At 49.7% G+C, this 13,859-nt stretch overlaps 1 protein-coding gene and 1 non-coding gene across 2 annotated transcripts; both read right to left on the bottom strand.

Annotated features, from left to right (window-relative positions):
* Nucleotides 1-4,408: 4,408 nt before the first annotated feature.
* RPL3 (ribosomal protein L3) lies at nt 4,409-10,025 on the bottom strand. The gene is made up of 9 exons (XM_042890393.1): nt 9,989-10,025; nt 9,040-9,232; nt 8,445-8,613; nt 7,431-7,566; nt 6,503-6,689; nt 5,839-6,101; nt 5,363-5,458; nt 4,973-5,092; nt 4,409-4,525 (listed from the first exon to the last, which is right to left on the bottom strand). Exons 1-9 carry the CDS (start codon nt 9,989-9,991, stop codon nt 4,481-4,483), a joined length of 1,212 nt encoding a protein of 403 aa, XP_042746327.1. The 5' UTR covers nt 9,992-10,025; the 3' UTR covers nt 4,409-4,480.
* On the bottom strand, nt 6,305-6,397 carry LOC122190522. The gene has a single exon (XR_006182166.1). It is a non-coding gene; the product is annotated as a small nucleolar RNA U83B (small nucleolar RNA).
* Nucleotides 10,026-13,859: the final 3,834 nt, after the last annotated feature.

Here is a 13,859-nt window from a genome sequence, read left to right as displayed (position 1 = left end):
GTTGCCTGCAAGAAGAGGGACTATTCATATTTTTTGTATTCCCAAAGCTGGCATAGGGGAAATGCCCCCTCCCCAAGGCACACCACCAGCAGATGGGATTGGGATTTGAACTCCGTGGCACCCAGGGAGGGCAAAAAGGGCATCCTGAGGAGGAAGAGGAGGTTGGGATAAGATGGTGAAGCAGGTGGGTGCCAGGAGGATGCTCCTGCTCCACTCCAAGAACAGATCCGCAGAGGTCCAACAGGTAAAGTCTGGACAGGGAAAGTCTGTACCAGGGCCTGACACCAATAGGGGAGGGAGGTGTGAAGATTTCCATTCTCCCAAAAACATGGGCAGGGCACCACCGGTGGGTGTTTTATCTTCTGCCCTGGGGGCAGGTGGTGACATGATTTCTTCCACATGAGTAACACCACTTCCCCTCGCCCACAGGTTCTGAAAACAGAAACAGGGATAGGAAATGAGGAAATGCCCCATTTTGAGGCAGAGATGGCAGCAACAAGAAATCCCCCACAGCCCTCTGAGAGCCAGGGCACTGGTGGGGTGTGGGACCCACAAAGCCAGGAGCAGGGGCTGCAGCAGGGCAGCAGATGTGGCGATTTCATCTGCAAGGAGCGAGGAAATGTCCCGGAGCCGTTTGATCCTATTGTGTGTAGGGAAGCGGCAGTGGGTGTCCAGGCTCTCTGTAACTAAACAAAGATTATAAACACCTCCCGCCAGCAGCATCTCCCAGGCCCGCTGGCTTGTCCATTCCCAATGGAACAAATGGGCTTTGGGCTCCATCCAGAACCAGACAATGGTGGCAGATAAGAGCGATGTGCATCAGTAAAACTGAGGGGGTCTTCTTGTAGCCGAGGCAGGAGGATGCTCAATGACCGCATCCACGCACTCATGTAGCTGCTTGAACTCAGTCCCCACTGCTGCTGGTGCCAAGAAGTAAATTCAAAATAATGGTAATAATAAAAGCTCTTTGAGGTGGTGGATGGGATCAAGCTCCAGCATGGCAATGAGGAACCCTGGGGATCTCATGGTGGCCATCCCAGCCCTGCACCCATGCTTTATGAAAAAGGTGGTGTGGTGGGGGATGCATTTAGTCTTCTTCTCTTCATCCCATGGCTGCCACAGCAACACCGCCTGGTTGTCCAGCTTGGTGATGGCTGTGGGGACTTCCCAAAAGCCACGTGGCCTCCTGTAAGTCCTATGCCACCCAGCGAGTTGTGCTGCATCAGGGGCTGGAGGGACAGCGGTGCTGCTGTCTGAGGGTCCCTTTGGGTCCCTTTGGGTTCCGCTGGGTGTGAAGCTAGGGGCTGGGGTCCATTGTGCTCAGGGGCCCTACGAAGCAAACAGCAACTTGAAGAGGCAGTGAGATGGGGAACAACAGCCTCCAACCTGCCTGCTCTGACCCACAGACATGTGCTGCTGGGCTCAGTGTGCACTGTGTGAACCCAGTCTCACCACCCCAGGGCACGTTCATGATCTCCTCCATGTCGAGCACGATTGAAGCTCAGAGCCTGTCACTCAGATCAAAGGCGCGGTGTCAGCTGGGCTGCTTGCGGAGCTAATTGCAAGAGCCAAGACCCCCAGCTTGAACCCACTCCGTGCCCCCCGGGCAGCCTCACACACTTCTAACGTCTCTGCTGGAGTGTCACAGCTGCACCTCGTTTCATCTCCAGTGAGGAAAGGCGCTGGGAAGAGCTCCGACCCAGATGTGCTGCGGGAAGCTGTGAAAGCGGCCCCCCTCCGATCCCAACCCCCGTGCTGCCGGCAGCTGGGGAGTGCTGGGGCTTTCAGGTGCCGGGGGTGAAAGTCGGCCTCACTTCCCAGCCATCCAGCTGGGGCCAGGCATGTTCCCACAGTTCTGCTTGCTCCCCAAGGCTCAAGGACAAGCAGGTCTCCCCGAGCATCGTCAGGATGCAGGATCCTCCCTGACCTTCTGACCCACAGATATGGCTGGGGTTGGCAGTGATAGAAAAAGCTCACAGTGAAGATAAGTGATTAAAATCATAATAACAGCAATAATAATAATGATAAAGATCTTAGCTCTAGGGAAGAGAAGCCCATCTTTTGTCCCCTGGCTGGGGGACGAATGTGTGACCTGCTTTGACTTCTAAGCATTTCTATGGGGACTGTCCTTGTCATCCTGGATGGACGGATGGATGGATTGAGGGATGGATGAGTGGAGAGGGATGGAGGGAGGGGTAGATGGAGAAATGGATGTGTGGATGGAGGGGGGGATGAATGGAGGTCTGTAGAAGCGGGAAGGCTCAGGAGATGAAAGTCACACCTATGTGACAGAAGCACAACTTGGTGCTCCACAGCTTCTCCCATCCGTGTGGCCCTGCCATGATCTCAGTTGCTTTGCACCTAAGCCTGGTGTTTTGTACCAGACAGCTTCCAATCATTTCAAGGAGCACTAGGTGACCAATCTCAGTCAAGTGGGGCTTTTCCCAGTGGGGCACCACTGGACTTGGGGACAAGTGTCATGGACACCCTCTGCCACCACTTTCTGGAGAGGGACGAGCGCCATCTCCTGACGTTGGATGTCCTCCTGTCCCCAAGTTTTCAGGAGGAAAAAGGATTAAAAAATACTTTTGCAGTATTGTTTTCTTACCCAGTCGGTGTTTTAACAGCAACCACCACTTCAAGCATAAACTAATGAAAGCTTGGCACCAGGTCCCCAGCTGAATGAAAGAGCTCCTCCTGCGAGACGGGCGCTGAGTATCCCTAACACGGATGGCATTTCTTCAGGATTGCTTCTTTTTAATTAGGTGCTAATTTGACCAAAAATTCCCCCCATTGTCATTACTGCTTTGAAATAAACTCACCAGCTTCTTAGCTGCCACTGGAGACCCTGCCACCAATTGCAGTTTGGGAAAACGAGAAGGCCTCTGAGATTTTGGAAGAGGCAGAATTAGCAGCGCATATTTCATCATGGGTTTTCATCCCCAGCAGCTCACTGCTAATCCCAGTCCCCTCTGAGACCTCAGGCTGGTCTGATCAAATAGCAGCAGCAGGTACGGCTGGCTAAGAGCTCTGCATATGTACACGTGTGAAATGGTCAACTCACAGCCAACCAAAAAGAGCAAGGCTCTCTAAGGGAAACCTCCATCTTCAGAGCTGCTCATGAAGCTGTCACCTTGAGATGGCTGCTGGTTGGAAATCCCACTTTCCTGCACTGGAGAATTACTAATTTAGGATTTCGTTCTACCTGCCTGCCAATTTGAGGGGACTTATGAAAAAAATGAAGTTAAAATTGGTCGTTGAGACCTCTCTTGTTACACTTGGCTGAAAGCAGCCAACAGGTTCATGTGTTAAGCGAGGCTGACAGCGAGCCAGCCAGATTGTGCAGTCATGGAGTCTGGTTTCTAGGGAAACAAGGTAAATGTTTTTCCTCCTCCTGGCCACCTTTTAACTCTTAGAAGGTTCTTACGCATCACTGTGAAAAGTATTTTCTACATCCATCCTTTTCCATTCCTATCAAAGCAAATAGCACTGCCCTGGATATATCTCAGTGCAGATCCACGTGCCAATTCACTTGGTGTGTAAATCTGGAGGGTTATTGCCTTAATCACAGTCTCCTCTCCAATTATGGGCAGCAAAGGCTACACCAGCACAGTTATCTAAATTTACATGAGCCTTCAGTCAGGCTATGGCCCAAAGCACGAGTGATCTCACTATTGTGGCTGGAGGCACCCAGGCGCTCAGGGCTGTGCTGCCTTTCTTGGTATAACACCACAACTCCCATAAACGCAATGCTTGTCAGGACTCCTGCTATAAAGAGCTGAGTCTGTGCACAAGAGCTGCATCTCCAATCCTACACCAAGGAAACCCAGCTGGGAACAGCAGCCAAACTGCCCTCCCTCCCCCCAAGATCAGAGGCATATTTTCAGCCAGCCGGTAATGCAACACCAGCAGCACACACAGCGCTCCCTCCTTGGCATTAGACTGAGGGATCATGGCGAAAATATCACCCTCCTCTCCTCCCAGGCAGGCCCATTTCCCATCACCAAGAAGCTTGAGACTACTACACAAGTTCCATTTATCACTTGGAAGTGCCAGCCACCCACTACAGGCACTTATGCAAAATTCAGTGCTGTACCAGCTACCTAAAACAGTTCCATTAGTTCTAACCACAGTTCAATGCAAAGGAGCCCTAGCTGCCACACAGAGGATTGGTGTTTGCAGCTACCAAGGTATTCTACATTACTTCTCACGACCACATAGAGCCCTGCTCTGCACCAAAACCTTCTCTGGGTGAGGAGAGCAATGGGCAGTTCCTTACTCATTACAGGAATACTGTTAGAACTGGGGTATTGATGAATGGGAGGTTTTTGTTTAGTTGATCCCATGCATAAGACCTGCAGCCAGAGTGCCCAACTTGATGCAGCTATATGTAAACCAAGAAACAAAGTTAGATTCTTTAAAATCTTTATTTTTTGATCTGGCAGCACACAGGCTGCAGAACACAAGACAACTCTACAGATTAAGCTGCCTCCTCTTTTGCAATACGATCTTTCTTGAGTGGTCCCTGGAAGAGAAAAAAGAAGAAATGTTAACAGTCTATTCCACTGATAACCACAACCAATTAACTTCTTGCAGTTTCATCATATTTCTTTTTTTAAATAAATTCTCTGCTTACTACAAATAAAATGCCTCAATGATGCCACCTGCTGGAAGCTAAAAGCTTCAGCAGAAAGCCAAACTTGACAGGCTGCATCAAATTAGACTTCAAATTTAAGAAACATTGGTGCCATCTAGTGGGGAAGCACCTGTACACCTACCAAGCTGCTGACCAGCACACTGCCCTTGCAGAGGACTGACACTGAAGAAGTACAGGGACTACAGCTCCACTTCCTCGCGTGCCACACGGGAAATGCCACCCACAGTCCACTGCAAACACTACCACCAGGAGCTGCTTTAAGCCCAAGGCAGTGCCAACACAAAAAGACTTGCCAGCTTTAGAAAATATCCTTACCATGAAAGACTTCTTTTCCTCAGCTGTCTGGAAGCGGCCGTGACCAAATTTGGAGGTTGTGTCAATGAACTTCAGGTCAATCTTCTCCAGGGCCCGACGCTTGGTCTGCACAAGCAGGGACTACAAGAGAGATGCCAGGTGAGTCCAGCAGCAGCATCCTTTCAACCTGCCAGAAAGCTGGTGACTTTCTCCTCATCATCACTTAAGTCACTCTGACTTCATATTTCAGCTGCTATTACACAAGGAGCATTTGCTAACAAGCCAACTCATAGTTTGTAAACAGTGATCAGCCCCCACCAGCAAAGAATCTTAAGAATCCCCACAGCAGCAAGCAAAGATACTTGAACCAGAGGCAATGCAGCTGACAGAAGCTGTTCCAACCCTACTTACCTTGCGCAGGGTTAGGACCCTCTTCTTGGTCCCAACAACGCAGCCTTTCAGCATGATGAAATCATTGGTCACCTCACCATAGTGGACAAAGCCACCCTGGATAGGGAGAAAACAGTCAGCGCACACCGTGAAGTGAGATCAGCCATTACATGTGCCCACAGCCTGAGGTTCCTGCGCCAATTCTGGAACTTGGCCATTCCTTCACTCACTGAGAACCCCTTTAAAAACTGCTTTCATGGCTGAATTATTCCTTATTTACATGTGTCATTCCTAGCATCCTTTGATACAGCTGCCAATTATTAAATGCAGTAAGCAAAAGTTACGCAAGTCAATACTGAGAATGACTCAGCAGCACCACCACCCACAGCAGCTGAGTTTTTTCCTCAAGTGCTCTTCATTCAATCGTTTCACATCTTGTACCACACCCAATTGCCTCAGAAGACAGCAACTCTTTCCACACAGCTGTTACAACTCACCAGAGGGTTAATGCTCTTGTCAGACAAGTCATAATCAGTCGACGCATTGTTTTTGATCAGCTTTCCGTCCTTGATTTGGTAACCCTGGCCAATCTTGTAGATTTTCTTGTTGATTTCAGTCCGATGGTGATACCCTTTCTGACCAGCACGGGCCACAGAGAAAGCCACACGAGCAGGATGCCACGCACCAATACAGGCCACCTTGCGCAGACCCCTGTGAGTCTTGCGAGGCAGCTTCTTGGTGTGCCAACGGCTGGTAACACCTGGAACAAGAAACCCAAGCAGTGTTTATGTTTCTTGTCAAGCTGTGATGACTTCAGTTTTCAAACCGAGCTCAGAAGACCTTTTGAGCACTGTCCCTGAGCAACAAAAGGGAAGCCTAGACATAGCACTCCAGGAATTGCTTTTCTTGAAGCACACCGTCCTAAAGTTGTGCGTGTCCCCTCCCTGGCTGTCCCCAGGAAGTGTTGTTCTCAGAAGGAAGGCAGCATGGAATGACTCCTCACGGATGTCAGGCGCTGTGCCCAGCGCTTATTCCATGGTTTCATCACCGAACTGTGACAGCAATACCTCCTCAGCTCTTGGCCCACTCAGCTGTGAGAACCAAAGGCCAGGATTTTATTAAAACACGCACTCTGATTCCACAGAGCTTCCATGTAATTACCTTTATATCCCTTGCCCTTGGTGACTCCAATGACATCTATCATCTCATCCTGGCCAAAGACACTTGACACAGGGACCTGCTGTTCCAGCTTCTCCCGAGCCCAATCCACTTTCTCAGCAACAGTGCCACCATTCACCTGGATCTCCATCAGGTGAGACTTCTTCTGTCTCAGGGGAAGCAGACGCATCTGGAAAACAAAGGATGAAATTTAGTTTCTGTTCTTCCAGATTGACCTTGTATCAACTATTCCAGTACCATTCCAGTCTGGCCTGATCTTTTTTTTTTTGTAACTGAACAGCAGCCACATTTATAGTCCATATTTAGAACAGAGGGATTGCTAGGACTACTAACAGCAGCTTCAATGCTGTCTCTGGTGTCTAATATTGGAAACTAGTTTATTAAAGTCAGCAAAGTTGTAATTAGACATCTTACTATGCTTATAGCTAACTCATAGATTTAATTACACCTCAAGAAAGCCTGACACAACACTCGACAGCCAGGCAGACACCAGCACCATTCAAAACACCTCCTCCACTGGCTCCCCACAGAAGCCACTGAAAGCCTGAGTAACTCCAGCCCCTGCAGAACAGCTTCAAACTCCATGACCACACAAAGTTAAGTATCTGGTCTATTTCCATCTGCTGCTGAATTGAGAGCCAGGCATCAACAAGGACCGAGTCCAAGCAGTGCCCATTATGGTTCAGCCTCTTTTGAGCACAGCTGTAGAAGACTGTCTGTGGTTCCCCTCAAGGCTACTCATGCACACTGTGAGTGTACACTTAATACAGAATTAAGGCCATTGGGATTCAATGCTTAACAGTTATCATTACACTGTGGGGTGGGTAGAAATCTCACTGCTGAGACTGACCAGGCTTTATTCTTGCCATCTCAGTTGTTCCTACTGTGTACCTGAACTCTGGAAACCTACCTGAGTGTGAGCCATGACTCTAATAACCTGGCAGTATTTCTTCATGCTATTGAAATCCTTCTCCAACTGCTTTTTGCCCTCGTCATCTTGCCATTTCTTGCAGTACTTGGTGAAGGCCTTCTTCTTGGATTTGTGCCTTCAGGAGCAGAGCAGAGACAAGGTTTGGCTAAGCCCTTCATCGATCCCGCAGGGAAAGGGGACGAGCGGAAGGAGCTGCCACCTTAGCCAGTTGTGGCTCATTGCCAGCTTCTAAGCAGTCTTTTCCACTGGCAAGCGGAGCCTGGAGCTCATCAGACAAAGGCAAGATTGCCAAAGCTGAGCGGAGCTGCCATGAATCCCAAAGCACATTAATATTCACAGTACAGAAGACAAAAGACTGTAGAGAGATGTCGAACAATAACAGAAAAACAGATCTTTAAAGCAATTGCGTCAGATGACTGCTATCTGCTACACAACACCGCAGTTTCCCCCCGTAAGCCTGAGCCATGCCTGACAGTAAGGTCATCACTGTAACACCCGTGAGACAATCGTCGCACTACTCTGACATTTACCCTGCCTGCAAAGTTCATAAACAAGCTGTGAGCTCTAGACACGCTGGAGCCACTCTCAGGCAAATTGTGCATACTTGAAATCACAGCAACAGTGCCCGGAACAGTAATCAAAAGTAACATTCATCCTCCCCTTTCCTGAGAAAACAGGGCTACAGTCAGGACTCGACATTCAACAACAAACGCCAAAGGCGATTTCCTTATGTCCGCCCGTCGAAGTATCATCACATGTAGCCTATTAAGGAGAGCTCAGGCCAAAACTAGGATTGTCACCCCGTGTCAAGAATAGCACTAACGCTATGCTGTCACCTTCCCAGAAGCCCCGCTCTGGCATGCCATATTATTACACTGGCTCACACTAAGGCCAAATGCCACCAGTGGAAAAGCTGAATCAAGAAGCTACACTGCAGTAATTTGCAACCTAGAAGAAAAAATAGGTCAACGAATGAAAGTCCTGCTCTCTTACCAGTTCTTGTAAAAGCGACGCTTACACTCATCGCTGATGTGCTCAGCAAAGATGGTCTTGAAGCTGCGGAGACCACGAGGAGTCTGCACATAGCCCACAATGCCCACAATGACCATGGGAGGAGTCTCTACTATAGTGACTGCCTCAACCACCTCCTTCTTGTTCACCTCTGCAGTGAGACAGAAATATGGGTTAACACCAGCAGCAGCAGCTCTTCCTCACTCTCAGACAGTTTCAAGCTTAAAGGAGACAAATTCCTTTCACAAAGGTATGATGCAGGTGATTTAATTAGACCTGTCCATCAAGAAAAATCCTTAAATAGCACGAGAGTACAGCTGAACTAAAACATGAGGCTCCTGTGCAAGTTGTCATACATGTCAGAAAGAGGACCACTAACAAGACAACTAGTGCCAGATCTTGCTGCTAGATATCATTCATGAAGTAGGAATGGTTTGGGATGCTTTCTTTATACCTCACCCCACTCAGCAGAATCACCTACTGAACAAGGCGCGAAGCTAAGGCAGGATTAAAATTCACAGCTACCTATGAGAAGTAGGTTATCTTTTGCCATTCATAAGGGAAGAGTCATACGTACTGGACCCAGGTCTGTCAACTTCACGGACAATGTGAGTCATCCCAGCTTTGTACCCCAAAAAGGCAGTGAGATGGACAGGCTTGCTGGGATCATCTTTGGGAAAGCTCTTCACCTTGCCCCTGTGCCTGCTGCTGCGCTTACGGGGCAGGAAGCCCAGGGAGCCATGCCTGGGAGCTGAGAATTTGCGGTGAGACTAAAAAGAGAAAATAAATATATTATGCTTACTTCAGAGATTCACTAATATCCAATATGCAAACAGTAATAATGAAAACGCTTTAAAAAATGCACCAGCACAGAAGTTGCATTAAGAAGCATATCAGTCTCCAAAAGGGCTTTCTGCTGGGATTGGGAACCTCGTGGCAAGGCCCAGAATGTAGTTCTGACTCTTAAGTAAGACTAAAGGCTGCCAACACAATACCACTGCATGGGAGAGACACACCTCACCATGCAATTCGATCCCACAGCTGAAAGAGGAATCGTTATGTAGTTATGCGGGCACTCGGCTCCTCTCCACAGCCACGCCATTCAAGCAGGCGCCAACAGAGGGACAAAGCTCAACTCTAAGCACTGACATCGGCACTCCTGACCTTGGAGCACACCGCGGCCTGGCTATCACGGCAAGCAGCCCGTACTGCCGGCAGTTCCTCGAAAAAACACCCCAGCCCCTTCTCAAAGAGGCACGCAAACCTCACCAGTGACCACGAGCTCACAGCTGCCTACCACCTCGACAGAAATCCCGCACTCGCGGGCACCAGGCCCGGCCGCCCGCGATCCCACGCTAAGGCCTCGCCCACCCACGGTGACAGAGCCCCAAAATGAGACCCGCACCACCTCCCGCAGGGGCGGTGGGGCAGCTGGATGAGGGCCTGGCAGCCACTGGGGCAGGGATGGCAGCGATACCAGAAGGATTGCAAGGCCGGGCCCAGCCACCGCCACAACGCACACCCACCATTCTGTCCCCGCGCCTGGCCGGAAGGAGCGAGGTACTGCGCGCACGCTGTATTTATAACCGCCCCGCCCCAGGTGACGCAACACGCCGCGTGTGAGATCTCGCGAGAGCAAGGGGAACGCAGAGCTACGGGAGGGGAGCGGGGTCAGAATGGTTGGGGAAGGCGCAGCGGGCTCGTACTGGGATAGCGAGCGCCATCTTGTCCCGGAGAAGGCATTGACATTTCTTAGGTGCTCACCTCGTCTTCTTCACCCGCTGCTGCTACGCACCTATGTCTGCGTCCCTCTTTCCACGTCGACCTGCTTTTTCCAGGCGGCAGTAAGGCTTGGCAGGGTGAAGGAAAAACAAGGAGAAGGTGTCCTTGCCAAATAAATATCGGGAATATCCTCCCAAATAAAATTTGGGAAGAAAAAAGGAAGGACAGGAGGTCCCTGCAAAGCAAATTAAAGAAAAAGCTGAGAAGAAGAATTTCAGTCACAAGGATCTGGTTAAAAAAACTTACACACAGTGGATGCTCCCTATGGGTTCTCATTATTCAAATGAAGAGAGCTGAAGACTCTATTCTGTCTCTTTTTTGATAAAGATGATTGAGCAAGCTGATTGCAGCAGAAATTTTCCTAACAGAAGCGTAGCAGCCTCTCACATGCAGATGTGGCCTTCATATGCATCCACAGAATCATGGAGGTTAGAAAACACCTTTAAGATCACCTGGTCCAACCGCCAGCCTATCCTCACCATGCCCACTGACCATGTCCTCAGTGCCACATTCACACAGCTCTGGAACACCTGCAGGGACGGTGACCCCGCCATGAATGCACAACTCACCTTTCCCATAGCAGTGTCCTGGAAAAAGAATGTCACTGGCACAGCCTACTGCTCCTTTGCTCGCACGTTGGGTGGTGTCAGGAGCAGAAAGCAGTCAGACTGCTGGGAGGTTTTCAGTCTGTGGAGCTGCAAGTTGCACCAGGAGAGGCTCATATTGGATATTAGGAAAGATTTCTTCTCTGAAAGAGTGGAGCTGCAGTGGCACAGGCTGCCCAGGGAGGTGGTGCAGTCACCATCCCTGGAGGTGTTCCAGAGCCGTGTGGATGTGGCACCGAGGGATGTGGTCAGAGGACATCATGGGAGTGGGCCAGGTGATCTTAGAGGTCTTTTCCAACCTCAATGATTTTATGAAATGCGGGAGAATATGAGGCAGGGAGCAGCAGGAGCTTTGCTGGCATTGGTGGTTTGTAACTTGCCCACCAGCATCCATGAGAATGGAAAGCCCAAGGCAGAGGCGGGTTGTGCTGCTGGAAGCTTTATGCAAAGCTACCCACGGTTGTCACAGCATAACAAAGTTTGCTGAGCCAGCTTGGAAATATGAATTAGCTGAATTTTATGAATTACTTTTGGATGTGTTTGGTTTTCTTCCACAGCACTGAATATACAAGGCAGCCAATGAAGAGTGCCTTAGGTAAAAGCGTTGAAGCAAATAAGTCTTTCCTGGAATGAAGCTTCTATAACAGAACCATGAAAAAAAAAAAAATTAAATACCTTGCTGAATTTATTGAAAACGTGTGTATACACATACAGACAATGTTGTATTTTCATTAAAAAAAAAAAAAAAAGAGAAGTATATAGTAAAACACCTGCAACTTCTTGAATGAATCTCCTAATGATCTGTAACTCAAACAGTGCTTGACAAATCTTCATCACACTTTAAAAAAAAAAAAAGATGCTAGGCAATGTGAAGAAACAGAGGAACAACAAAGAAATGGAAACACAATATTTAAAAATTCATAAGATAAAATAGGTTTTCCTGCTAACATTGGCACCCGTTTTGCTTATTTGCATCTCTTAAAACACCAAGGGAGATCAAATAAATTCCTTCTCGCGGGGATACGTTCTCAAGCAGATAGTGTGTTCTCCAGGAACTGTGTCCCACTGTGTATTTCCATGGTGCTCGGTACAACGCAACTCCAAATTCAATTAGGGCCTCTCTGTGCTACTGCTGAATTAGTAATAGACAATATCAACAACATAAGTGCTAAAGTTATGCCTCAGAAGAGGAACTAAAAATAAGGCTTACTGTGGGACCTGTCTGGAGATCTTATCATTCATACTGTACACACATTATTTCTCTTGCTCCATGTACTGCTGATGCTGGCTCTGCTGTTCCACAGAAACATCAGCACAGGGGTGAAACACAGATGAAACCTGAACAGGAAGGGAGATGGAGGATGGAAGCTAAATTATTCACTTTCCCTCTGTGGGCACCAGGAAATCGGATAGGACCAGGCTGCTGAAACTCAGACTTCCCTAGACCTGAAACGGTGTGAGTGCCATTGCAGGATAACTGATTTGACACATGACTCTGGCTGAAATATGACCTGAAGTGGCTCTGATCCTTGGTGTGGGGTTGTAGGCTTGTCATCTTTAATCCCAAGTGCTACCTGGACAGTAAAAGCACAAGGAACCAGTCACTGCTTGCAATAACAATGGTCAGTGTGTGGCTGTCATGTTTTTTACGTGGTTGAGACACAAGACACTTACCCTGTAGATGGAAAGCAAAGGGAGTAGGGAGCTCCAGGGCAGGTGACAAAAACAGCTTGATCGAGGTCCCAAAGCTTGTAATTCTGGGGCTGGGTGGCTGAGACATGAGGAGTGTCCTGCAGGGAGATCACTGGGGCAGCATCCTCTAGGCTGGTGGTGTCCCCTGGGCCAGCCACTTCCTCCCTGCACACACCTCTTGCCAAAGCCACCTGTAAGGGCTGCACATTATGGTTATCCCGAGTTACTGCAAACATTAATTAAAGAGTTGAAGCAAACACTGACCTATAGAGCCAGATCCTGCTCTGAGAGCTAAAGACAAAGCACAGCTGGGTCACATTGCAGGGCTGGCTCATAGGTTCTGCCAAAAACACAAGCCCATGCTTGGAGCAAGCTGAGCACGTTCCCCATGGAACTGGTTGTGTTCAGGCATGAGCCGGAGGTGACAGGCCCAGAAGCGGTCCGACCTGTCATGCTGCTTCATCAGCCTTTGAGCTCAGTTTCTCAGAAGAGCTGGAGGTGTGGTTGGCCCAGTGGAGATGTGGTGCAGAGTGTCTTCACACAATGAAGGGCCACCCCATACCTGCCACCATTTTGTAGGGATGCTTCAGTATCTAGGGGGGGGGCTATAAGAGGGGGACAGAATCTGTAGCAGGGTCTGTTGGGACAGGACAAGGGGAAATGGTTTTGAATTAAAAGAGCAGAGATTTAGATTGGATAAAAGGAAAAAGGTGTTTATGTTAAGGATGGTGAGGCACTGGCACAGGTTGCCCAGAGAGGTGCAGATGTCCCATCCATAGAGACTTTCAAGGTCAGGCTCGAGGGTCTCTGAGCACCCTGATCGAGCTGTGGGTGTCCTGTTCATTGCAGGGGAGTTGGAGCAGATGGCTTTTAAGGGTCCTTTCTATCTCAAACCATCCTATGATTCTCTATGACAGAGTGGAGAACGCGGGCACCTCGCTGACAGCTGTGACATCTCCCAGATGCCCCCCAACAGCCTAAACCTCTTCCCACTCCCCTCAGAGGTGGCTGACGATTGGGGACACCCCCAAAAGCGTCCCAAACCCTAATGCTAACTGCCTAAGAGCGCATCACCGCGTGAAACGCGGGCCCACGCGGGCTGGAGCGGCGGGAGGCGAGGTGGGATCTGCTCTGTAAGCTCTCCGCTTCAGAGCTCCGCGCGCGGCCGCAAGACAGGAGGGAGGTGGGGGGGGGGGAGGAGTGCGCGCTCGCGTGCGGCGCGGCCCCGCGGCGGGAGCGCGCGGCTCGCCTCCGCCGCCGCCGTGCTGCCAGGCGCGGCGCTGCCCGGCTCGGCACGGCACGGCACGGCCCCGCCGAG

Source organism: Lagopus leucura, unplaced genomic scaffold, assembly GCF_019238085.1.
Source record: "Lagopus leucura isolate 7727_CA_CO unplaced genomic scaffold, USGS_WTPT01 Super-Scaffold_100159, whole genome shotgun sequence".
NCBI classification, from domain to species: Eukaryota; Metazoa; Chordata; class Aves; order Galliformes; family Phasianidae; genus Lagopus; species Lagopus leucura.
The sequence above is the reverse complement of the archived record's forward strand: the minus strand, read 5'-3'. Positions and strand labels throughout refer to the sequence as shown.

Bases quoted from the DNA above. Each gene is read 5' to 3' on its own strand.
- RPL3 (XM_042890393.1), bottom strand. The intron at 7,567-8,444 runs GTAAGAGAGCAG...CTGCTCCTGAAG, and splicing joins CGTCGCTTTTACAAGAACTG to GCACAAATCCAAGAAGAAGG. The intron at 5,459-5,838 runs GTGAGTTGTAAC...CTCCCTATCCAG, and splicing joins ACAAGAGCATTAACCCTCTG to GGTGGCTTTGTCCACTATGG.